Source organism: Nestor notabilis, unplaced genomic scaffold (assembly GCF_000696875.1).
Source record: "Nestor notabilis isolate BGI_N333 unplaced genomic scaffold, ASM69687v1 scaffold9850, whole genome shotgun sequence".
NCBI classification, from domain to species: Eukaryota; Metazoa; Chordata; class Aves; order Psittaciformes; family Psittacidae; genus Nestor; species Nestor notabilis.
In genome coordinates, this window is record NW_009911629.1 from 16,740 (window position 1) to 43,779 (window position 27,040).

The following is a 27,040-nucleotide window of genomic DNA, read 5'->3' on the forward strand; positions in this document are numbered from 1 at the left end:
TCCAGAGTATACACACCTAAAGCTTTTGTGACTGACTGCACTGTTTCTTGATTGCAGAGTATAATGCAGTAGTAATCTTTAGTTTTCACAGAGCACCTCCATTTCTTCAAAAGCCATTTATTTCATTTAAGACCAAATCTTAAGTGTGCTCTATATAGGTAAGCATATCCTGTTTCTTCTTCAGGTCATTTTGGCCTGGGTGTGAATCCGTAGCTGATGTTTGCTTTATCGTACCATGGAAGTCCTGCTTTGAAATATTCCCCTAATTTTAACCATTGTGTTTTGATGAGAGCTTGATTATTTCTGAGAAGTCCTAGGCTGAAAAAGTGTGCAACTAGTCCCTCCTGTCCACAGAATCCATACTGCATGGTGGGTGACAGAGCAAGCCCTTCTCATAACTCTGCTACTTAGCTACATACTTGAGTTGAAGGCAGTTCTCTGTGAGTAGATCATGCTGCACAGCCCACAACTTCTGTCATGTGTTGTGAACTTCGAGGCCAGTTCTACCAATATGTGATAGGGAAGAACATAAATCAGACGTTACTTCATATAAAACAATATGCTTTATGACTTGGTAACTACTTGACTTAACTCTGGATTCAAACTGACCCATGGTTTCTGTAATAAGAGCTTTGGGAACCAATAATAATAGTATGATCTCACTTGCACTCTGGACTCCTTTGCAGGTCAACCTTTATCTAATTCTTAGTTATCTAAGGCTTTGTTATCCTGCACTGGGTGTCATTGAAAGTTGTGTTACATTAGTTGAGAAGATGTTCAGTGTAACCTTTCCCCTGTTGTGTGAGTAACTATCACTCCACTGCATTTTGGCACCACGGTTTTGAAGCACTGGAAAGAGGTGTGGGGGAGCGGGTTTGGACACGGCAGGAGTGAAGACTTCCGGGTTCTACAAACTACCCTTATAGAACTTGAATGCTGCTTTATGTTCCAGGGTGCTGCAGATTACCAAGCTCTCTTGATGGAAAAAGAGACCCTCTTAGCAGAGCTGCGTTCAGAAAACCTTACAAAGGACGCTGAGAATCATAAGCTACAAAGGAGGATTAAAAGGACTGATCAAGAGCTCAATGATTTGAATTTAGAAAGAGAGAAAATGGAGAAGGAGCTGGATGAAGCACAACTACAGAAAAGCAGAAGTGACAAAACCATTAATGTTATTATCACTCTTTTTACCTTTATTTCATAGAGTTTAAAAATAATTTAGCACTTTGAGCATGTCCTTTTCTAACAAATTGAGGGGTTTAATGTGAATGATTTTTAGAAAGAGAAATGCATTTACCTGAAGTCAGTATTGAAAAGAATGTGGCCAAGAAGATTGCCTGGCATATAGTGTGCATTGAAAAATATGTTAAATATCATTTTGACAGGCTTAGGTCCTAGAAAAAATCATTAGCCTTTGGAAGTGCTAAATGGTTACTATTGGTCTCTGTCTGATGAGAGGATCTGAATATGCACGACAATGTATGTTGTATATTTCTGCTGCATTTCTCTTGTTATATGTCTCTACCTTAAATTACACTACTTAAATTAAACTTAAAAGTTCCAATGCAGAACAGGAGCAAGTAGCCAATAGTTGCAACCTGAAGCCAAACTTCAGCTTTTTGCTATCATAGCAGGGTCACTGCAAAGGCTTTAACTTTAAAACCAATTTAATAATTTCTGCTTGTACAATTCCCAAAGCACAGGATTAGTTGATCACAATTTAACCTGAAAATGATGTGCTGTATCTGTTCATTAACTTTGCTGGCTTCATATTCTGTGTAGGGGTTTTTTTTACCTTGCTGTAGGCATTTAGATAAGCACTTTTGCTCCCAGCAACAAAGTGAATGATCAGGATCCTTCTTTTCTTCCTTTGAAGAAGGGTGCACTTTCTGCTGAGAGGTTGCCATAAAACACCTCTCACCTTTATCTATTCATGTGGATTTTTAACCACAGCTTCCAATAGGGCAGCATTTCTCTAATGAGTGAGTCCTGCCTGCACGCAGAGTCTGGTCCTCTTCAGTTAGGGATTAGTCTCCTGCTTTATTAAATTACATAAAAGATTAAATGAGCTTGTCTTGTTTTGGTTCAATTCTTATATAAGGACCTTAATAAAGCAGGTATGGGTGGAAACTGCTGTTCCTGCAATCTCGCTTAAAACCAGTAGAGGGGTCTCTTTACCTACAAACAAATTAGTTCTTCTCCCTCCTCCTGTCCCCAGTTTAACTTGCATTTTGGGTTGATTGTCAACTGTGGTTAGGCTGCTGTCACAAAGTCTCTATCTTTGGTGTGCTTTGAAATTTCTTCAGGGTGTTGAGGTTAAGGAGAGAAAGAACAGATCACTCCTGTCAGTAAAACAGCCACAAAGAACATGTTTTATTGATTTAAAGTATTTTATATTTAACTGTCTTCTCTATTCAGAACTTTTTCTGTGTTTCAAGGGAGCTGGATTGTAACTGTATAGCAAAGGCAGGAAAAATAAGGCTGAGCAGGGAGTTGCCAGGGGATTCAAAGTTACTTGTGTTACAGAAACCTATTTGCCTCCATTACATCCAAGGTTTTCATGTAAATGACTAGTTCCTTGGGGAAAAGCAGAGCAGTCTTATAAAAATTATATCCCTACCCTATTTCCTATTCCTTGCAGAACAGCTGCTTCAATTTCAGGAGTTGCTAGTACATTTGGATACAGCACCATTGCCTGTGAAATGTTGCCCATTAAGTAGTAGCTATGTGGGAGGAAAAAAATATGCTGTGATATTTTGCTCTTTGACAAATAGAAAAGCACTTCAGTGATCTGCTGCAAACTTTTTATGAGACAGCCTTAAAAATTTGGTTCTATTTATACTCCAAAATACCTATTTATCAGTGTTTCTGTTTTGTTAGAATAAAAACCTATTTTGTTAGAATAAAAACCAGCCTGAATGTGTGTAAACTGCAGAAAATGCCTGTGACATCTGTAATGAGCTGCTCTCTTGGCTCTTCACTTGCTCACAGGGAAGTTTTCAGTAACTTTTCAATACTGTAATTAGGATAACCCACATTTTTGCATATATCTATTAAAAAACCTCCAAAACTTGAGATCCAGAAAAAGTACTTCTGCCCTGTTGCAAACCCAGTTGGGTTGGAGTTGATTTGGGCGTTACTGTCCTGGAATGGAAGAAGGTTGAACTAAATTAAGACTGTTACATGTGAGCTTATCACGCAAATCACAGACTGGGTCCAGTATGAGGAGTATTCTGGAGGAATGGGTGTAGATGTCCTTGAACAACATCCCTGTCTCACAGTCAGTATATGCCCTGGCTTTTGACTAGGTCAACTTTAAAAGCAAAACCTCCTCCAGTTCTGTACTTGGCAGAAGCTGCTGTTAAGCAGTAGTTCAGCATCACTTTATGCTCTTTGAAACCAGAGACTTTGGGCATATATATTCTTACATACAATTGATGAGGAACAAACATAATCTCATCCTTAATGTTGCTTGTGTCCACCACATTACTGTCTCTATAACTGAGATTCAGTGCTTCTTGATCAAAGAGTTTGTTCACATTTACATGAACAAACACTTCAAGTACCTATTCTCTCTTCAGGCCTAAGTGTAGACAATTAGAGTGTATTTACTAGGTATTCATATTTGATCAGTTGGTTGGGGAAATGCAGAATAACTCATTAGGCAGAATTTATTATTTAGTTTTCCTATCTGTAGTTGAGCCTGAGAGGGAGGTTTTGGAGCTTCACAACTCAATTATTCACCAAACTGTTTTCCATCTGACAAGGAGGGGGAGGCATCTGCTCTGGTCTTCTATATTAGAGTGTTTCACGTTCATTTTCTTACTTCAGCTATCATTAATCATAGAAAAGTCTCTTGGGGAAAAAGGTTGGCAGAGGGAATTGCAAAGTTTATGCTTTAAGAGCTGTAGCTACTATATTATCCTTGCAACTCAATGTATAGAAACCAATAGATTTTCTCCCAGACAATTTGAGTGGTCAATGAGTTCGAGCAACTGCTATAGTGATGGATAGTTTTGTGTGTTCCAGAATTTCAGCTCATGCAAAGAAGATAATTTTCATTCTCAACCCTTGCTTGTTTTGGGAAGGATTTAGAGAACTCTGGGGGCAGCAACAGTAGAGGCAAAGTAGCTGCAAATTGGAAATCTCTTGCAGGCTCTTTTACTTACTCCACAATTGTATGCCTTGTCAGGCCACCTCTTTCCATAAACCCAGCCATAACTTATCTTCGCTGCTTTCAAGGCAGAGGCATGGTTTCTGTACCTGACAAACGTACACCAAGATGACTGAGAGTAGATGATGGGGCTGTAGTACTGTTATTGCAGCAGCATCTTTTCTATCTATGCATGTCTATCATCAGTCTTTCTTAAAGCTGTTTATGGTTTTCATAATGAGAAGTCACAGAGTATTGGTCACTTGGAGTTATAGGAGAGATCAAAAGTGTTCCTTTGAAGTTGCCTAACATGTGGTGTGTTCACTTAAAGCCTGTCAGTGATGTGACAGTATAAAAACAATGTAAAAATGGAAAGCCAAGGAGTGAACTTTGCAATGCAGTGACAGCTATAACACTGCAGCTCAGCCGTTGCTTCCAGTTAACATGTTCTATGTGAATAGGCTTAATGTGACCCCCTTGAATTGCTCCATCCCTTGAAGCCAGAAGACAGACCTTGCACTATTTCCCAGAGAGCTATTTCCCAGAGAGCTCTTTCCCAGAGAGCTCTGTCGTGTTCCAGTTTATAGTTGTTAGTTAGGAAGAAATAGAAACATATTTGGGAGTTTATGTATATAGACAAAACTGGGACCTAATTCTGCAAGTCTTCAGTTTCCTTAGTTAAGGAAGTAGTTCTTTTGATCCTGAAAAAATTAACTTCATTACTCTTCAGAACTGAAGGTCTAAGCTTAATCATTCTTTGAATAACATTTGAGGGTTTTTTGGGGGGAGCTGTTAGGAATTTTTTAGCCGAATCCTGGTAATGAAGCTAAAAGGAGGCAAGTAAACCAAAAGCATTGTAAATGACAATTTGCATTTAATGTGCAAAATAAACAGAAGTAAAACACTGAGTAGAAAAATTGATGTTAAGGGTTTGATGTGAACCTGCATGAAGCAAGGTAATTAAGTCAAGAAAAGGACATAAAACAGTTTGTAAAGAGGTTGCAATTAAAGTGTCACTAGTACTGTTTCTTTGTACTTAGGGTAGGAAACAACTATTGAATTTGAAATCCCACTGGAGGTAAATGTAAAGTTTATAGGTGACTACCATATGTGCAAGCTATTTAAAGGGCTTATGGTACTTCACAAAAGGGCTTGGGAATCTTTTTGGGAATAAATGAAAAACATTTATTTTAAGGTGTAGGCTGTGTTACCTGGTTCTTTGGGTCTGAAGAGAAGTTTAGATAGTATAAAGTTTCCTGTAAGCTGTAATTGTTTAATTTTCAACAACAGCTCCTTTGTTACAAGTTCCCACTTCTCTTTTTGCATGCATACAGTAAATGCTCTGGATCTTCTTGTGGAGTAAGAGTTTATACAGTGAGCTAGTGTATATGCTGGCTATGCCTCCTTCAGCTGACAGGGTTGGAATGAGAGAGAAGCCAGCTCACAGCAAAGTGTAAGGAATAGGAATTGTTTGATGTTCTTGCTTGGAACCCAAGGCTTTGTCAGGCTTTGAAAGCCCACAGATAGCTACAGATGGTGGATTTTCAAGTGAAGTGGGACAGGATCTGCAGGAATGCAGAGGAGAAAGCTATAGCTGTGGTGTGCTTCAAGTGTGTAACCTGTAAACTAGGAGATACTGCTTTCTGCATTGCAGTAGTCCTTGTTGATCCAAACAGATCTCGGAGTCCTTTGGACTTGCTACTGCTTAAGGCTATTGAAAGAGCTTGTTTCTGTCTTTTAGAGGCAAAATGGGCTGATGGGGAGCTAAGCTGTGGAGATGACGTGGTTAATCTTGGAGCTGCAGGAAGTAATTAACAGAGCCAGAATCAAGCTGCAGTTCTGTTCACAGCTTCTAATCACAAGACTGACTTGAGTGGTCATTTGAAGTTTGTCCTCTTGCCAAAAGAAAATGTTTTAACATTGGTGACCTTTTGTTTGATGCAAAAGGAACTGGTAATACAGTGTTAGTGCAAGAATTTTCATGGTGTGATGAGAAAAAGAGCAAATGACAAACTGAATCACCCATAACCAATTTTCTCCTATTTCTAGTAAGGCAGTAAATTGACTCAGGAGTTCATTCTGACAGTGACAACGTGTACGTGCATATGATATTCCCAACAGCCCTCGAGTCCAGTCATTCTGTACCGAAAGCATTTAAACAATAACAACCTAGAAGACAGTACCGACACCTCATCTAAAAGTTTTCTTTCATTGTGTGTTGATGCCAAGAGAAAGAGCCTGGATTAAATACACTCTCCAGACTCTCAAGTGATAGGAGTTTAAAGCAATGGAAAGTTCAACTAATAATATGGGTTTCTAGTCTGAAACTTTTAGGAGTTGATTTGCTGAATATTCAGTTTCACTTGTTTTGTAGGATCTTAGAAATCAGCTGGAGAAATTACATGGTGAAATGACTGAGAAAGAACAAGCGCTCGAACATCATTACAATATTCTTTTGAGTGAAAGTAATCAGAAGCTGCAGAGCCAAGACCTAGTTATCAAGCAGCTAACAGACAACGTCAGTCAAAAGGATCTGCTGCTTCAGGTAGGTAGACTTGAAGCTGAAATGAAAAGTAGAAAGTTATAATTTGATTTTTGTATGAGGAATTAATACAAAATCACACTCGTATTTGGAATTACTATTGATTTGGATAATAACCCTTCACTTTCTATAACACTGTATTTGCAGAATAGAGATGTAATTATAGTGTGTGGCATTCAACGAGATTTCTTGTTAAGGTTTTATGAAGCGTGTGGACAGAGGGAGGAAGAAAGCTTTACTAATACTTAGTAGAGTTTTCACTGTTGTGGTAAGATACTTTAAAAGCTCTGAAATGCCTTTGATTGTCAGTTTATTGTGCAGAAACTGGCAGTTGAGGAATAGTTAAAGATACTGAAATATTTAATCTTCTTTTTCTGGAGCCCATTCAAAACGAAGTATAGGAGGGAGCTGCCTGAATGTTAATGGACCCCTGCTCAGGGTTTTCTATAGCTGGAGGTGTAACTGTGGAAAGTTCTAGTGGTATTCAACCAGCAATGCAAAGGATAATAGTTGAGGTTGCTCTCAACTTGCTCTGGAGACCAAGGTGCATGTCTTGGCTTTTAATGCTTGAAAGATCAGATAACTGGGGAAAGATGGATGTTTTGTTGCTTCTGTCATGTTAAATTGAGCTCTTCCTTTGTGTGGTAAAGAACCCGTCCTGGATCGTCCTGAGATAGTCTCCTGAATTTTGTTTGGTTTTTTGCAATCTAATCCAATTTTGTTTGTTATTTTGCAATCTAAAATGAGAGTAAATTCTGTGAAACTGTCTCATTGTTTTGTTAGAAACTTGATGGAACAGTAAAAGAAAAGGATGTGGAATTGCAGGAGCTCCTGAATAAGTACAAGAACCTTCTGAGAGCCAATGAAGAACTTGAACTGAAAAATGAGGGCTTAGTAAAGGAAAAATGTGCTGCACAGTCTCAACAGTCAATCATCAAGATAGTCAGAGAGTTGGAGGTGAGTTCTTCATAACTGATCATTTGCAGATAAACACCTTGACTTCAAAGTGAAGAGAATTTGGACTTTGGTTTCAAAAGTGTGGGCTCACACACGTTGTAATTCACCCAGGTAGTAAGGAGCTGTTTTCCTTCGTATCTACCATATCCAAACATTCTGTATTGTTAAAAAGATGACAATAGCCTTATTAATAATTGCATCATATGATTTGTCTGATTGTGATGATATTGATCTACCATCATGAAAGTACATAGTACTGTACTTGAGCTTACGTGGCATCACCAAACTCACTAAAAAGAGTCAGGTACTGTTAAGTTTTTTAATCACTTGCTGACTCCATCAGTGCATTATTGTGAACAGATTATTGAAAGCTGCTTTTGGAGGTACATTTCTTGTCTTTTCTTAGTGGTGTTTGCAGCCTAGTATATTAAGGTCTCCAAAAGCATCAGGCAAAGTATAAAGGATTAGACTAGTACATACTATGTATTTCATTTCTTTAAGTAATATATCAGTCATGAATGAGATTGCTTAAGGAAGTCTAAAATAAAGTGAGCCAATAGTAAAGGAAACATAAGTGCTGTTTTGTGTCACATTCTGAACACTCTAGTGATGAGCCACTTAATATGTTATAGGCACTATTATTAAACAAGGTAGGTGCAAGCACACATTGAGTCATGGGGTTATGTGACAAGCTCAGAGTAAAGGAGCTGCAGCACTGTTGCCAGGGTACCAAAGCAGAGTATAGCGAAGTGTATATGAATATACATGCAGAGAAAATAAAGTCTGTGAAAGGCTGAGCAGAAATTCTAACTCTGTAAAACAAACTGCAGTGCATGCATGTAACTTCTGTCACAAAGGAGGATGGAAAATCATGCAGAATCAATGAAAATCAAACACTAACTTTCCTCTGTACACCCCACTTCCAATACAGGTGTGTAACCAGGGGAGAGAACAGGGGCAAGCGAAGCCCTGCATGATAATGACCCAGCACCCACCTTCTAATCACCATCTATTCTCTGTTGCTGGTTCACTTCCTGGCTGTGAACAATACCTAATCACAACCCATTGTCCTTGCAGCTCAAGCTCTGTGTAAGATACCTCCCTAAGAACCTGCTTTGGCATATTAATCAGGAGGTTTTGGACACAGATTACCCGGAGCTCTGCTCTCATTGGCTTGCTTTGGCCTCTTTGATGACTTTCCAGTGCTGCACCAACTCTCAACAAACGCCCAGCAGGATGCTCCCCACCAGAGAGAACAGAAACCAAGCTGCTCTGGCCTCACTGATCTTGAAAGTTGAAGAAACTGAATTGAGAGATGCAGAACTTTCTCGCTTTTCATCAGATCTTTTTACTTTATTTGAATTTAATAATAGATTTTAAAGCAATCAACATCCAAAGCTCTGCTGGGTGCCTTGGCCAGGCCAGGGAAGATAAATGGCAGTTTCTAATTTGGGAGTTTGGATTCTTGAGCCACTGTCACGGTCTGAAAAGAGAGTGTGCGAGGGCACCGATAATTAGGATAGTCATGCAACTGCTGACTCTGACATCTGTGAAGTCTTGGAATGAAATCTGTTTCATAGCTCAGAAATGCAGAAGTGCAAATAGACTCCATATGATTTTGGAAACTAGTTGGTTTGGTGCTTAATGCTCTTCTCTCACAACCAATATTCCTTACACAGCTGTTTATGTTGGAGCATTTGTTAGGTAAATCTATTTCTAATGCAGCTTTTTAGACCTTTGTGGTTCATTTTATTACAGAGAAAAGCAGGGAAATTGAGAAGAGAGGCTCTTGCTCAGTCCTTGAGCTGTGCTTCTGGATTCTGTTGTGTTGCAGGTATAATCTTGCACAGAGTGATAGGAGATTTAATTCTAAATTGATTTCTCTAAGTGTAAAAAAGATTTTTGGGTTTGCTGTTATGTAGCCTCTGCATGATGTCTGGGAGGGGGAGCTTATACACCACTTGAGCTGGAGCAGGAAATGCAGTTACTGGTACACTGCAAGGCAAACCCAATGTCTCTGCAGGCGCAAGTCACTTGTGAATTCCTCTATGATCAACGCATTATTTGCCTTTGATTAGAATTACCCCTGTATTTAGGGAGTTAACACTGTGCAGTCAGGGAACTGAGGAATACTGTGTGCATACAGTTGTGCTGCTGTTTGCTGCAGCTGGAGGAATTCTGTCAATGCATGAAAGTTATTGATGGAGGTAGAGCCTTGCAGTTGGGGGTGTCGTGAGGATTGGGATTGGTGCTTTGATGCAGAGCTGCAGGCACATCTTAGCTGTTGAAATGGATGCAGTGTGCACGTTGTGGTTGACTTTTCCTTTCATACAAATGCCCTGGCTGTTAAACAGTGATCAGTGCATTGTAGTTTTTGCTTTCAGTCTCTTGAAACTGATGTGAACGCAGAAACAGGGTGATAGTTCAGTCTCTGATGTGATACAATTAGCTTAGAGCTGAAATCTTTGTTGTCAATATCCATATCATCACACACTTTAGACATGTTGCTTCTTACCAGTGACACTGAGCGTGGCCTGGTGATGGGAATGGATGTGGTTGATCTGTCTCACCATTTCCATATTAGCAGAAAAATCATCTTAAAGGAGATAGCCTGATGAAGTGGAATTTGGAGATCTGTTGATGGCCCACTAGTCATCTCTTACCTATCCCCAAGAAGAGCTGTAAGTTCCTCAGAGCCAGTTCCTCACAGCTTTATGACATTTTCTGTGGTCAAGATGACATCTAAAAGTCACCAATGAAGTCTTTTGCTATAGTATTTGTCCTCTTTAGATATATGATTCAGTGGCCTGTAACAGTTCTAATCTTATTAGCAAATGTGTCATTTATGGTAGCCCATACAGAAAATTTACTGCAGTACTAGAAGAAATGACCACATTCTAGTACTGATGGACGGATGGATGTGTCAGTGATGAGGTGTAGGTGGTGGCCTTCTCTCAGTCATCATCCTCTAACCTTCAGGGATTTTGGAATGATCCTGATGGTTGTTGTGAGCAGGAGAATATCCAGTGAGGCAACTGGATCTTCTTGTGACTTTGCCCATCACTTATTTATTGTGGAGGTATAAACCTTTCACTTTCATTGCTTACGATTTGAGAGACCTTTAATGAAAGTAAGGTATGTTTTACACCTCTGCTGCTTAGCATTAGTATTTCAGACTTAAATATAGACTTTAATGTATTAGATTGCCTCCTTTCATGGGAATATAAATCTTTCACCGCAATATGGTCCTGGATGTCTTGCAGCTATCTCCTTTAACACATTTTCCCTCACACCATGTGTCAAGAGGTTTAATGTTTCATTAACTCCCACAGCATTACGGTCTATTTAAGTTACAGAGCTGCCTTATGTTTTGTGTACCATTGGGGAGTTGATTGGAGTAATTCACTCCTACGCTTTATTTAGAAATGACAGTAATAATGTACAGGGGAAAAAAAAAAAAAACCATGTTCAGACTGTATCTTCTTATCCTTGTTAGTCATGAAAGAGTCTGAAAAATCAAGAACACTTGATTTTCTTAACATCTGCCTAGTTGGATATAAAGTTTAATAATTTGGGTGTAGTCTTTGACATTTGGAATTAAACACCTCCTGTTTAATGTCTCTTGTTATGCAGGAGAAAAAAAGAATTGGGAGGATTTCATGCACTTGCTGAGATTTCGGTGCAAATGTAGAACTAAATTAACCTGTGAATTCCAAAAACAACACAGGAAGCTGGAGCATGGTTCTGTGTATGACACTGCTTTGATAATACAACAGTGTCAGACCCGGAACAACTGGTGACAACCGTTATCTCATTTGTGTACCGTAAACTCTTCACAGTGACATTATTTTGCCAGTGCTTCAGAAAGAGCTTTTAATTAGGATATAGTTCTGTCGTGTCTTCAGTAATAATTGCAGAGCTTGTATGAGACATATGGAAGAGTTCACTGGAACTTTTAACAGGCTGTTAACCGACTAAATTAAGTCAAAAGATTTATTTCTTCCTCTTGCTTTCTACGTCATTGATCGGTGTCGTTGTGATCAAACTTTTTGCTAGTTAAAGAGCAATCTGTGAGTTTCATCTTCAATGACTGTGCTTGAAAGGCTCAGATTCCAACATCTTGATAAGACTCCTTCATTCAGGCTGTAAGATGTACTTTTTAACATGGGGTTTTGGTGTGGTTTTTTGATTGATGCATCAAAATGGATCTGGATCACTTGCCTCCATCAGTCTGCTTCTGTACTCCTCAGCACTCAGATGGCAAGAAGGCCTTGCTCTGTGCTCCACCTCTTCATGTCTAGATAATAAACTTGGTATGAATCATGGAATCGTAGAGTGGTTTGGGTTGGAAAGGACCGTAGGATCATCCAGTTCCAACCCCCTGCCATGGGCAGGGACGCCTCACACTAGACCATGTCACCCAAGGCTCTGTCCAACCTGGCCTTGAACACTGCCAGGGATGGAGCAGTTACCATTTCTCTGGGCACCCTGTGCCAGCGCCTCAGCACCTTCACAGTAAGGAACTTCTTCCTTAGATCTAACCTGAACTTCCTCTTTAAGTTTAAGCCCATCACCCCTTGTCCTATCACTACAGTCCCAGATAAAGAGTCCCTCTCCAGCATCTTTGTAGACCCCTTCAGATGTTTGAAGGCTGCTCTGAGGTCTCCACGCAGCCTTTGCACTTCACATATAGAAGAGTATTTAATGTATGAATTTCACTGGAAACATTTATTAGAATTCCAGCTACCATTAGGACTAATGGTGGCAGAACAGGATGCATGTGTACCAAAGGCAAGGTCAGAGTCTGTAGCATTAGGTGGTGGATGGTACTTGGATCTGACACGTAGGAATAATTTGATCCAAACCTGATTACACTTGCAGAATATTATTTAACATATTTGCCAGCATACTGTGAAATCTGAGTGTAAATAATGAAAAGTAAACAACAGTTGTCCTTGCTTTTGTGCTGTTTACTTTGCAGAATACTGATTTTTCCCAAATTAACAGAGTCTTTGCATCATTAGTGTGATTTAACGAGGTTTTATTGGAGCTGGATTTTGGTTGCAATCCCCTCCTTAGGAATTGCAATTGGAGCAATAACAGCTGCTTCAAACTCCTGGGTGTAGATTTCTTCCTTGTTAATGATCTGTTCACTAATGATTTAGTATCTCTTGAGAGCTCCCTTAGCTGGGATTCTACCTGAGCTGTGGCGCCTTTTTGTTCTTCCTTTCAGCTTTCAGTCAAAAGAGAAAAGTGAGAGAAGCAACAAGACCCACTCTTCTTTTCAAACACAGGCAGAATATAGGTGTCTGACATTAATGCATCGAAATTTGCTATAGCTATCCTAGTATTTTCTCTTCTGAGATAGTTATCTTAAGTATTTTATGTAACAAGCACAAGGAAAAACTCCTTTAAATAGCTGCGTTTTTTGTCGCCTGCTGAAAAAGGGATTGTGTCGTTGTTTTGGAGTGAAAAGATCTTGGGGAAATGAGTGGTTCCTTACTGAGAATGTAGCACGAGTGTCTGGATTTATTCACATAATAATAATATACTGTCTATGAGCAAGACTGCAGGTAAACAATTTTCTCTTCTTTGCACAAGTAAAGCAGCAGCTTGCAGTGACCCAGCTGAGCGTGCAGAAAGCTGACTCAACGAGTGGATCTGACACGTTCATCCTTTATTTGTCAGCTCAATACAGTCCTTTTTGTTCAGAAATGGAACAGCATTTGCAGGAACACTTCCCTCAAAGAAGGCCAGTTTTATCCAGAACACAGAGAGGACTGTTAGGACAATGTTCTGAAATGTGTGCTTGGAGCTTCGGTTTGTCTGCTTTCCCTTCCCTCCCTTCTCCTCCTGCCAGGTTGTTCCAGGGTTGTTGAGTTGTAAACTGGAAGTGAGGATGCTCAGGTTGGGGGTTTCTTTTTAGACTGCAGAAAGAGCTGGGCTGGTTCAGCCTGGAGAAGAGAAGGCTCTGGGGAGACCTTAGAGCAGCTCCAGTGCCCAAAGTGGCTACAAGAAACGTGGAAGAGGGGCTTTGGACAAGGGATGTAGGGACAGGACAAGGGGAATGGCTTTAACCTGGCAGAGGGGAGATTGAGATGAGCTCTTGGGCAGAAGTTCTTCCCTGGGAGGGTGCTGAGGCGCTGGCACAGGGTGCCCAGAGAAGCTGTGGCTGCCCCATCTCTGGCAGTGTTCAAGGCCAGGTTGGACACAGGGGCTTGGAGCAACCTGCTCTAGCAGAAGGTGTCCCTGCCCATGACAGGGGGTTGGAACTGGATGAGCTTTATGGTCCTTTCCAACACAAACCAGGCTGTGACTCTATGACTGACAAAAATGCTGAACTGTTTGGATATGTGGTTCATGGTAAGTAAATAGTGAGACAGTATTTGCCTCCTTTAATAATAGCTGGCTTTAAGTATCATGCACAGTTTCTGGGTTCAGATTAGGCTTTAGAGGTGAACAGTCCTGTTCAGCAATTTTGAATTGTACTTATTTCACATTTTCTTCAGGACACAGGTGCACACACAGTTGTAGACATGGAGACTTAAAAACGACACTGCAAACTTATGTTCTTGTTCTAATTTAGGAAAATAAAGAAGCTGAATATGAAAAGCTGATCCTTGCTTTAAAAAAAGAACAAAATATCTATTCTACACTAGTGAAGACCTTCAAAGAGTCGGATAGGTGAGTACTCTTTCTATTTTGGTGGATAATCTAAACTCAAAGGGCAAAAGGCAGAAGTTTGTACCTGTTAGTTGTTAAAAAGGCATAAAGGAGCTGCAAGTACTCTCCTTAGAAGAGAAATATTTGTGTAAGTGAGGCTCTACTATGTAAATTACTTAAATGTTCCTGAAAATATTTGTGTTTGGATTGAAATCTCAGACAAGCCATGTTGCCATTTAGTTACCAAAGCAAACAGCTTAGATTTTCAGGAGTCACCTGTGTTGGAATATAGGGGAAAGAAATCAAGTCGCAGTAACTTGTGGGTGCTGGATGATTTCTCATGTTTTACTGCTAAAATACAGACAATGCTTATCTTAAATGTGACACACTGAGAATTTGGATAAGAATATAAGCCAGTAAGCTTTATTTAACCAGAAGGTTAAACAAAACAGAATAACTGAAGTTTGCATAGTGTGCTTTCAATGTAAGGCATTCAGGAGTGTGGCAGGAGCCAGTGTTTTTTAACCTTTGAAAATCAAAGAACACAACATTTTAGGAAGGAGTCTGTGGCCTACTTTGTATCCTATTATTGCCTGGCAGCTGAGGAGGACACGTTAGGATAAAATAAAGACAATTCTTAGCCTTTAGGTAAAATAAATGTTTTATATAAGAAAATTATGTTTATGGTTGTAAATAACTTGGTATTGACAGTATTTGGGAGAGGTGCTCCTGGCTTTTACCTGGCAGCTGTGTGGGGATTGTGTTTATATTTTGCAGTTGGTTTCTAGCCCACTATAGTTTGGAAACCATCAAGTGAATAGCACTGGAGTGGATGAGATCTGGTGTTTGAATTAAGCATCTTAATAGTAATGCCATCTTGTGTTTGGCCACAGCTCAGAAGCTGTTCCAAGTACTAGAGTCTTTTCCCTTAGAACAGCGATAGAAGTCAGATTATGGGTTCAAACTTAAACAGTGGAAGTTCAAGTTAGATCTAAGCAAGAAGTTCTTTCCTGTGAGGGTGCTGAGGTGCTGGCACAGGGTGCCCAGAGAAGTGGTGAATGCTCCGTCCCTGTCAGTGTTCAAGGCCAGGTTGGACAAAGCCTTGGGTGACATGGTCTAGTGTGAGGCGTCCCTGCCTATGACAGGGGGTTGGAACTGGATGATCCTGAGGTCCCTTCCAACCTAAACCATTCTGTGATTATGGACATTATGTCTTCTCTCTGGGAAAAGAGCAATGTATTTTGTGACTTTTCTGTTGAACAGTCACCAAATGAAGGAAAAAATCGATTGTTTTTAACATTTCATAAGGGAAGGCGGAACCTGACTTTGAAACGTGTTCTGTGTCAACACTGTCAACACTGTAGAGTGATGACAACAAAATAATATAGCTCTGATACTAGTTTTTCTTAGAATACCTTTCAAATGAAGAAAATGAGAACTGTAGTTATAACCATTAAGGTAATAGGAGTTTTGCAATTAACTTCTGTAAAATTAGGAGCAGGATCATTAGTTTTGTTTTCTTGCTGTTGAGTTATAGGATGCACAGAGCAGCGATTTGCAGAGGATTCAGCAGCAGAGCTGGAAGGTGGAGGCAGGTTGTCTTATGTCTTCTCCTCATAGTTTTGTGGGCTGACACGTGCTATACATCTCATCAAGGAAGACCTGACCCCCCCGAAGTTCTGGGCAGTTCAGAAGCCCTGCAGATAAATTCCACTTCCTCATTTATGTAATTGCCATCAGCAGTGCTACGGATTTTAGGCAAACATCTGTTTTCTTGCTGACATATCTTCTTTTAGGCGTTATTTATTTTAAGCAACCTGCATGGTTATTTTTCAAGCTAAGCTACTGGATGTCAGGACCAAGACATTTCGTGTCTCTTCAAGCGGGAAATAAATGCTTTTTCTTATAAAACCTTTAGCTCATGAAGAGGAGGAAATGTGCTTACTTAGCTTCTCGTAATGTGTGCGGTTGTTCTGATTCTTAATTTTTTGCTGAGCATTTAAGAGAGCTCTCTCTTCAAAGATGCTCTTGAAAGAGGGAGGATTGGTTAAAGCAGTAGTTTCTTGTGCTGGCGACACTGACAACAGTCATGTCAGGAGACAGACTGAGGCTTTTCATACATGCTGCCTTTAAATTAATGTGTTTCTATAATATGCTGTTGTTCTCACACAAGTATGATGTGCTGGATGTTCCTGTGGACTCTCCTGTAAGAGGCATTTAAATTTGTTGTAAAGATTCCTGAAGTCTCTGGCATTTACTGCTGTGGATTGGAAATTTGACAGCAGCTTAATTTATCTTCACTGAGGTTCCGAGTGAGGTAAATGTGAAAGTAAATAATACAATGAGTTCACTACCACTGAATTTGTTACTAAATCCACTTTATTTATATATTACAGTTTCAGTTATTAGTGTATTTAAGTCTTTTTAGGGACTGATGAGAACTGAATTGATGTTGCTGAAGGGTTTGGGGAAGATACAGCAAGGGGCAGCTAGAGGTGCTGACACTGAAGCTGGGGGACAGTGGCTGATGCTGAAGTAAGAGCCTCAGTGGCCACCTTGGGATGAAGCTGCTTAAAGAATTATTTCACCTTAGCAAATTATAATTTGTAAGTTTTGGCATTTACACCCCATAGAGATAATTGAGACAATTTAGACCTTAAAAAGCCTTTTTTTACAGCCTGTTGGATAAATGAAGGAGTAAAACAGTTGTGTCTGGGTCATCTTTTCAATAAACCAGAATCTTTTAAGTTTTTCCTTAAGTGGAGCATTCAATTGTATAATATAGTTCTGTAGCAAGGGAACAAAGTTTCCGTGGTCACCATATCATAGAATGCCCAGAGCCATCAGTATTATGATATTGTTCTTTATGATATATATGATAATGATATTTTTGGCATGCTTTTCAGAAGTTAGTAATTGTGGTTTTTCCTTAAAGAGAATTACCCAGCAGTTGGCTGCTGGAATATATATCTGTTGAAGCTGACATAGAAGCAGCACAGCTCAAAACAGCAAGAAAAGGCCATATATGTAAATGTTTAATCTCATCTTTCAATGTAGGGGGTTTGTTTGTGCCTGTGTATCAAAATGCTGTAACTGGGTGATGAAAACCAGAGATGGCTTAATGTGAAACAGGCTCTGTGTGGAAGCCCGGATGTGTAAGACATGCGGAGGTGCACAACAAAATGCTTTGAATTGAATGTGGAAGATGGGTTTTTTTCTCCCTTTCTTTAGTATAAATAGCTTGCAAGTGGAACTGAACAACGTTTTCATGTTGAGAAAACAACTAGAAGAAGCTGTTTTAGATAATCGGAATCTCCAGAAGATCTTAGAAGATCAGATTAAGGACATTAAAACCCGACAAGGTCTGTATACATGTGCAGCCCAGCCCTTTCCTTGATTGGTTTGCACAAAAGAAAACTGGTTTTATTACAGTTTGCTGTGATGGAGAAGAAATGTTTGAGAGTAGAAAGAGGTGAGAAAAGACTTTTGTGTAGCTTTCTGTACTGAAAATGATATGGGGGATTTGTAACAGAATGCCTGAGCAATCAGGGTATATACAGAGGGACAGCTTTGCTCTTTCTGTGCAGCAAATGTTAGTAATTCCATGGCAATTCTACTGCAGTGATCGTTTCAAGCTGCCTACAATTTTGCACCCATAGAATTTACTGTTTTCTGCAGAAGTCAGATTCCTGCTTTTAAGTGAATCTGTGGCCATGGGATCACTTTCTGGCCATGGAATGTAATTATTTCACAATACTTGTCTCAGGAAATGGCTAAACTCCTCCTACCAGAAGTACTTCCAGAGAAAGAAGAAAGAGCTAGAGGTTTTACTTTGTATCTCATAAACAGTAGACCTTTTAAATATATATTATTTTCTGGCTTTTTTATTGTGCTTCTTTGGATGTATTTTTAGTATATACTTAGATACAGAAAAGAATAATTGAAGCGGACATTGTTAAATATAGTTTACTGCATATGTACAGAGGTATCTGTTTTATGCATGAGGGGATATATAAATAACAGTAGAGCCTGTTCAATTACCCCTTTCAACTTAGATTTTCAATTTTAGCATCACTCCCTTGACAGCTATGATAAGTGACAAAAGGTAAGCTTCTGCTGTTGCAGTTTCCAACTTCAGCAGCACCGAGATGATGAACTAGGGTAGGCCAAAGGGTCTTGGGGATACTCCTGGCATCTCAAGAGCAGTTGTGCCGAGGGTGAGGCTGGTAGGAATGAAGGCTCTGAAAATTAGGAGTCATTGGTGAAGCTTTGGGTCTTTGCAGCAGCCCCAGCATCAGTGTCAGAGCTGGGAGGAGGATTTGGATGTCTCCTCTTTGTCCTAATTTAAATACGCTTTCTCCCTATCTAATGAGATATATTTATAGAATTAGCTGTCATCTATAGTGTAAATGAACAGGTGTTTATTGAAACATAACAAATCATTCCTGCACTTAGAGAGGAAATGAACAGGTAACTGTGTTCAATTCAATTAATGCAATCTTTTGACCCCAAAGCAAACTCAGTGCAGTAGCTTTATCTAACCTGGCTTTTCGCCTTGGGACCTTGTGTTTGTGTTTATAAAAAACTAGTTAAACCAGAATAAGTATTCATGCTTTCCTGATCCTCCCTGAAAATTATTCCTAATTGTAATGCTAAATATGCAAATTATAATTCAGAACTCATCCTGATAACCACAGAAAATACAGCCCCACATAATAGAGCCTGTCTGCATGTCAGCGGCACAAAGAAATATGAGGGCAAAATCTGTTCGATGAAACAGAAAGCTTATTTTGGGGGTTGAAACATTTTAACTGGCCTCCCACAGACTTTACTAGTTGGTTCTTACTTGAAAAGTCCTGTCTTTGCATTTTATGCTGTGTTTCTCTGCAAATAGAGTTTCTGAAACAATTCCTATCCTTGGTTATTTTGACAGATGAAACACTTTCTTTCTGTGGAGATCAAACATCTTATATGAGTATCTGTTTAAGAGAGCGAGATCATTTAAGCCCACAGATAGACCATCTGTCTCTTGAAGAACTTAAGGAAAAGGTATTGATCTCTTTTATTATTTACTGTTTCTAATGGCTTAATTCTGCTTCATTTATAGTCTGTGTGTCTCTCTCAAAAAGGTTTATTTAGGTACAGTTGGGTAGTCCTGACAGGATTTGAAGTTTTCATCTCTGTGGTTTGTGATCCACCTTTTATGAACTATTTAGTCTTTGTTCCACCACATGAGCTTTGGAATCAGCTGAAAGATAGCTGGCTTGCTGCAAAGGTTTTATGATAGACACTTGGATTAAAGTTTCAGACTCAGTACCATATTTTAGTGACCATGAAGTACGTCTGAGGAAAGGTTTTGGCATTAAGAATCCTACAACGTGTTTCATGCACCTTTACTAATCATGAAAGTGGTGGTGGTGTCTATAATTTATACTTCTCTACAGCACGCTCCAGCCCAGGATTTGCAAGTCTTTTGGTAAATATGGCATGTTATAAAATAACCCTGAGGTAAGTTAATGTTCTCTCCATTCTACAGGAGGAGATCTGAAATTCACAGAGATTAAATGTGCAGACCATTGTCAGACAGTGGATCAGTATCTCAGTTCAGAAACGTGTTCTTGTAACTTATCCTGTGCAGGGACCTCTGGTCCATGCACCCATTTATGACAAAGAATTACTTTGCATATGGTTGTTTAGGAGTCAACATAAGTGAAGTTTTACATTTCTCATGGCCAGCTGAATTGTAGGCAGGTGTTCAAAATCTGGGGGTGGGTAATCGGAAGGCAAGAAGTTTGCCTTACACTGAACAGGTTTCAATAAACAGAACCCCAGATTGCGTCCTAGTCCCATTCTGGGGTTACACCACTTTTATCTCTGAACATATTGCCCTCAATAGGTTCAGGGACACTCATTAGCGAGAGTTTATGGTTTATAAACCATTTCTTACTTGAAATAAGGTTTCTATGCTTGGAAGCTCGTCTGTTTTCCTAAATATTTCAATTGGTCTAATAAACAGCTTCCACTATCTTCTGCAAACGTCTTCTTCCCTGGCAGTGTTCAAGGCCAGGCTGGACGGGGCTTGGAGCAACCTAGTCTAGTGGAAGGTGTCCCTGCCCATGGAAGGGGGTTGGAACTGGATGATCTTAAGGTCCTTTCCAACCCAAACCATTCTGTAATTCTTGATATGAGTCTATATGACTCTGTGTCACTCATGTCTGTTCAAGAGCTTTGAACATTGTTGTCCTGTGAAACTACTCAGAAGTATACTGGTTTATAAAGGGTGTTTGAGATAGAAGAACAAGGCTGTTTCTGAATGCTGCTATTTCCCTGTAATGCTGGTTTCCCTTGCACTAAAATGCTTCTTCTCAAATCAGCTTGTTGGTGTGAGGTGCCCTCAGGTTTCTTCTTGCTGCTGAGTTGTGAAACTTTGTACCTCAACTTAATAACATGGTTGGAAACTATAGTTTTAAAAGTTAAGATTTCTTGAACTCACAAATCTATAACCATGTTTTCATACTTAGGGAGATTGCCTCATGAGCAGGTATAGAAACTCAGGCTTTGGATTAGTTTAGATTTAGCTGGAGATTTATAGATCAGCATTTGTTTTCATACTAGTATGGACGTTACCAGTTCTGTTTGTTCTTCCTTTGGTTATTTAGGTTGCTGACCTTCTCTTGATGGTTAAGGATCTGCAGTCAATTAATCAAGAACTTAAGAAAAAGCAGCTTGGACTTTGTACAACAGACTCTAAAGGGACAGAAGCACTAAAAATACTAAACCACAGTGAGGTAGGTTTTCTCTGTTAAAGTAGTGAATCTGACTCTTGCATCTGATACACTTTGTGGAATCATTTACATCAGTGCAGAATGAGTGCAAACCCCTCAGGCCTTGCTAATGCCTTATAATAGCTTCTAAAATTAATGATGTAAATGACTTTAAGATGTTAGCACAACAGAGAATGAGCTCAGTGCAAGTGTTCAGTGATGTGTCAAGTTGGTTTTAAGAAAACAACGTACACGTTGAAATACCAATTGGGGCTGTGATCTACTTGTCAATAGAAAGGGGAGGACATAGTTAATTTGACAAAGAAAGCACTATCTTACGTAACTTTTTAGTTATTATTGAAAGTCTGCTTGTTCTCATGCTTTGTCTAATTCTGTAAGAGCTGAGTTCATATCTCCTCTGCATCTACAAAACGACGAGGGTTCACTGTAGCCAAAAATGAGAGAAGAGGTCACTCAGTTGCTTGGCTGTTCCTTCATATAGACTATAGCAGTATGTGAAGAAGTGGCCAGCATGTGGTAGATTGCTGGGAGGTGCAAGGAAATAATCATTGCTGGGTGTTTCATTCGTTTGCCCAAAGCTAAGATGGGTTTTAGCTGTGGGGAAGAAGAGGTCTTGGCAAAATACTTCCACTGAGAAGCATTTTGGGTGCTGGATTACTGGGTGTGAGTGATGAAGGGGGCTCTGGTAGATTCTAGTGAACCTTCTAGTCACGAAACACTCTTGCTTGTTCAGTTTTAAGGCATGCTTGTGCTACCTGTAATTGAAATATGTTTTAAATTATAGATTGACCTTTAGGGATGCCATGGCTTTCATCAAAATAATGAATTACATCTTCCTGTAATAGCTTTGCATGAAAAGCTTGTGGGCAATCTGCACTTCCTATAGATTAGTATTCGTAGCAGTTTGCCCCCTTACCCTGCAGAGGGTGCTGCACCCCCACCGATGCCATGGTTAACACCAAAGATACTCATGTCCTGCGTGATAAAGATTATCCTGCCAAGATCCTGTGTGCTCCTGTGTTTGTCTCAGCATGAAATGGACATGCAGGGCTACTTCCTTAAGAAGCTGTCTACATAAAATTAGATGCAGAATGACAGAGTAAACCTTCTAAAATATACATAAACCTCAAAATCCTGGTAAATGAAATAGGAAAGTAAAATAGGGTATTTAAACCATTTTAACCATGCCAGAATGAATATCGCTATGGAGCTCAATAGTGAAAGGAGCTGTAATTAAGCTTTTTAGTTTAAAAGGTATCATTTTATCAGTCTTGACAATAAATGGCAACCTGGATTTCGGGCTATGCCTTGTGACAGCAGTGTGTTTTACATCTTAATAACCATTGTCAAAAAAACCCCGAAGTTCTGTTTTTCATGTGTATTTTGGGCTAGAATTTGTTGGCAGGTAGTGCTGAGCTGACACTAGCATATGTGCTATAAGAGGGATTTGGACAGACACAGGAAGATGTATCCTTCTCTGGTTCTTAAAATGTACCCATCTTTCTTTTCCTATGGCTTTTTCTCTGGCTTCAGAGCACAAATCAGATGAATCTGCATGTTGGTGCCTCTGCAGGGCATCTCCTTAAGGTCTGACAGCCCCTAGTACTCTATGTCTTGGCTTAATGTTCATGTGCGGAGCGAGAAGGAGGAGAGAAAAAGGTTGTTTTTGTACTGTCCTCTGAACATCTGCTTTCTCGGAGAGCAGCAGCCTCAGTGTTTTCAGCCTCCAGGGCTCCAGGGATCTTTGCAAACCAAGCATATCAGTGGTTCATTTAGGAAAAACATTCTCAAGGTTTTTAGTCTCCAAGGAAATACTTTAAACAGCAGCTTATTCTGAGTAGGCTTTTTTCTTTTCCTGGCCTTAAGACACTTATTTTCTTTTAATATTATGTTGAATATTAGGTTGTATTCCTTAGAGCACAAAAAGTTTCTTTCCAGCTTCTCAGCCACAGGACCAGGCTCAAACTGCAGTCGTTTGTTGTAACAGTGTGTTATAACCCCTTGGTCCTGTGTAATAGTTTCATTCTAAGGATCATCACTTATTAAACCAAATACTGGCCTGGGAAAAGCCCATACTAATAAATGTTGAGTCATAAAAAGTAGTTGCATTGGGTGGATAAAGGTATGTGTGAAAATAAGGTTGTTTTTCATACACAAATGCAGGTTTGTTCTGAATCTACCCGGGGAAGATTAAACCTTAACATTTCTTTTTATAATAACTAAAATTACTGCACCTTTGGCATCCCATGATTGCAACAAAAAGATCTTTTTATACACATGCCCTTGCTATATACCACAGTCCTGTGTCTTCCTCCACTTTTCAGATGGTCTTTACTTCATGTTGTCCTAGAAAACCAAGTCTGAGTGCAGAGACCAAAATAATTCAATCACGAGGTGGAAGTTAGTTTTCAATATAGATTTTTAATAGCAAAAGGCAAACATATCAATATGCTGCACCAGCCGGTTTCTGCCTTTTAAAATTCATACTTACAGCCATTAGAGTTGCTAATACTGGGCGAGGTAGGAAGATGAAAAGGCTTTTCTCATTTATTTCATATATATATATGTTATATATATATACACACACACACGTATGCATACGTTCTATGCATACTCAATTAAAACTCAAACCCCACACAGGCATTCAGTTCCCAGTGTCCTTAAGAAGGAAAACTAATGCCCTTTGCAGAATCCTGCTTTCCTATGGTTCCTGTGACATGCTGTGAGCTGAGACTTTCCAGCATGTGGTGTAGGAGAAGCAGGTTTCTCTTTTCCTGCCATAAGTTTCAGCCCTGTGCTGTATATCCCTCGAAGCTATAAATATCACATCCATGACCTCTAGACACCAGCTTCTTTCCTTCGAGTCCATCATCTGAGTCTTTCTGCCTATAAACTCCTTTTCCTGTAACTATGCTCAAGATTCTGCTTTTCTTGTCTTAAGGTAATTTTCCTTTCACCCAAGTCACACCAAAGAACGTCTGTTACTGTACTATTGCCACAAGTGCTTTAAGACTATTAATGCAGGTTTGAATCCTCTGTGTCACTGCTGTATCCTACCTATGGTTTGGGCATATTAGGCATAGCATCCTTGATGTTCACCATCACTTTAGCATGTTTCTACTATTTAATGAGATTTTAGCAGCAAAGATCTAAAGAGAGGGAAGGTTTAGATGAGACATAAGGAAGAAAGAAGGCGCTGGCACAGGTTGCCCAGAGAAGCTGTGGCTGCCCCGTCCCTGGCAGTGTTCAAGGCCAGGTTGGACACAGGAGCTTGGAGCAACCTGCTCTAGTGGAAGGTGTCCCTGCCCGTGGCAGGGGGTTGGAACTGGAGGAGCTTTAAGGTCTTTTCCAACCCAAACCCTTCTGTGATTCTATCCAGCAAACCAGAGGGATTCTGGTCTTACTGCCAGTAATGCTGATGTCAGGAACTTAGACTCTGCTACTAAAATTGCTGAGTCTCCCTCCTCTTTGTTCAGGAATTATTAGTGATGGGCCATGGATTGGGTTCTGTGGAAAATAAGAGGAAAAAGATGATTTGGCACCATTTGCTATAGATTGGCACATTTGGGCAAGACACAGCAGATTGTAACTTGAAGTGTTACAGTAAATCTTTTTGGTGTCTAGCAAGCTACATGTGCTTTGTTTTAAAAGCATCTATGTTTTGGATGCTGGAGCATAAATTGTGTAGCAAATGAAAATACATTCTGGAAATTGGAAAACAAAATAGGCAGAGTGAGAACATGACTGAAGATACAGAGGTCCTTTCCCAGAAGAGTTGAAGTGGTTTTGATATCCTCTGTAAATTCTGATGAGAAAGGGTTAGCTAGAAATGAAGGAATGCATAAGACAAAGTTTCCCTGTATTTAATATGAAGTTATTCCTGGGTTTGTATTAATTTTCTTTGATCTTGTTGAAGAAACCTAATTCAGTGTTTGTTACTTTGTATTGCAGCCTTTTCTTATTTTTCTTTTAAGACATGTCACTGACTTATTTATGCATGTTTCATATCACAGTATTTTTGTTGTGCTACATTTTCACATCATTCCATACTTTGTGTAGTGTCTTGAAACAACAGGGGAGCCTGTGATGCAGACTGGAGATGGTGACAATGACAGGAAGATGCAGAACAGCCAATTTTCTGAGAGGGTCAGTCAGGTAGGACTCCACTGTGGGTACATTATGTTCTTTGCATGCCTTTAGAAGTTCTGATTTTCTCAGAACACAAAGTCTTTTGCAAACAAAGCATACTTTTCTTGGTATCTGATTTTGCTTTCAAGTAGTCGTTATCCTAAAGAGGTTCTGAAAGCTTTTTCTGCTCTCAGGACAGGTTTTGTTCTGGTCCTTGTTTTCTCTTGTTTGAGTCATAATCTTCCTTAATAGGGATGACAGAAAGTCCCTTGAAGTCATGTTTCTTTGCGTACACACACACTGATCTTCAGCCCCCATTGCAGTCAGGCCTATAGTACAAATTGTGTAAGATTCACTTGCTGCTGTGATGAGTTAAAAATGCTGTGGGTCCTTCTTCAGGGTTGAAATACTTGATGTCTTGGTGATTTGATGACTGCATTTTGATGCATACAGAAATCTGCTGTCCTCTTATTCCATCACTTAAATGCAATGTAATATAAATCATCATGGAATCATAAAATAATTCAGGTTGGAAGGGACCTTAGATCGTAGAGTGCAATTAAAGTTGAACCTTTCTGGTTTAAAAATTGTAATATGCTAGAATATGACACAAACCAGAGCATTTTGGTTAGTAAGCATGAGGAATAATGATGATCTGTTCTTTGGAATGTGTAATTTCTGTGTCCCTGTGTTTACTAGGTATGCCTTCAAGTATCTGTGGACTTCCCTTGTGAGGTGGATAATCAGGTAAGTGATGTATTGTAAAGGTTCTTTTGACTCTTAAACATCTTAATCTCACACTGCTGATGTCTGCTGATAGAAATTGTATCCAAATGGGCTCAGTCTGAATTCTCATTGAAGACTTTCACTGATTTAAATGGGGTTGAATTATTGGAGAGATCCCATATAGAAATGTCCTAGGGTACATTTATGGTGTTGCATACAAGAAGTTGGCAGTTTGTAGATACTTCAAGCTTCATCCTGTCTTGGCCATCAGGGCTTGCATCTGGAGATCCCAGGACAGAATTTGTGCTATAAAGATGGATGATTCAAAGGGGAACTAATAAAAAGTTAGCTCCAATCTGCAGGCAACATTTCAGAAGTTTCCTACCGCTTCATAGATAAAGACCTTCAGGGAAATCTACTTACTCCTTACTAAACAACTGATCACTATGAATTAATCATATGAAATAGATGTTAATTAGTTTTTCTTTTAATAAGTAGTAGGTGAAATGTCTGTGGATGCTTGTTAATGTAGATAAAGAGCATCAGGAATGACAAAACCTGATTACAAAAAGATTACAGCCCCAAATTTAATAGAACATTACATACCTGCGTAATAAGAAAGTGTTGGCAACTTTTTAACAGATAACTCCATCAGGCTTTTCAGAGAGTTTCTGCAGAGACAGACATTATAGGAGTCCACATAAGCCTCAGTTTGAACATGATACACCTGGCAAACACTTGGGCAGAATAGGAATGAGTGAACATGAAACAGAAGAGGATTTGCTCACAGCTCTGCTAAGAGAAAATAGAACATCTGTACTGGAATCTACGTAAGTATGAGGGATATGCACTGCTTTTGACAGTCTTTCTGTTTGAGAAGAGAATAAAGTCATTTTGCTAAAGTGAATTTAGATAATGGCACTGTCTAATTTACCTGAGAGATTGACAAGGCACCTTCAGAGCCATTTTAGTCTATCATGCAATTAAGTAATTAGGAAACATACTATCGGCAGAAATCCTTGAGAAAAACCCATTACAGGGGAAAAAAGCCTCTCCAAAGTTACTGATACAGAGAGCTTTACTGTA

At 39.5% G+C, this 27,040-nt stretch overlaps 1 protein-coding gene across 1 annotated transcript in view; it reads left to right on the plus strand.

Annotated features, from left to right (window-relative positions):
* CDK5RAP2 (CDK5 regulatory subunit associated protein 2) overlaps positions 1-27,040 on the plus strand; it is a 77,554-nt gene that overhangs the window by 15,227 nt on the left and 35,287 nt on the right. Inside the window, exons 10-19 of the mRNA XM_010015714.1 lie at positions 953-1,171; positions 6,528-6,698; positions 7,479-7,652; positions 14,239-14,336; positions 17,547-17,677; positions 19,249-19,364; positions 20,975-21,103; positions 25,160-25,255; positions 25,928-25,975; positions 26,597-26,784. Of these exons, the coding sequence (XP_010014016.1) occupies positions 953-1,171; positions 6,528-6,698; positions 7,479-7,652; positions 14,239-14,336; positions 17,547-17,677; positions 19,249-19,364; positions 20,975-21,103; positions 25,160-25,255; positions 25,928-25,975; positions 26,597-26,784 (1,370 nt within the window). The remainder of the gene's footprint in view (positions 1-952; positions 1,172-6,527; positions 6,699-7,478; positions 7,653-14,238; positions 14,337-17,546; positions 17,678-19,248; positions 19,365-20,974; positions 21,104-25,159; positions 25,256-25,927; positions 25,976-26,596; positions 26,785-27,040) is intronic.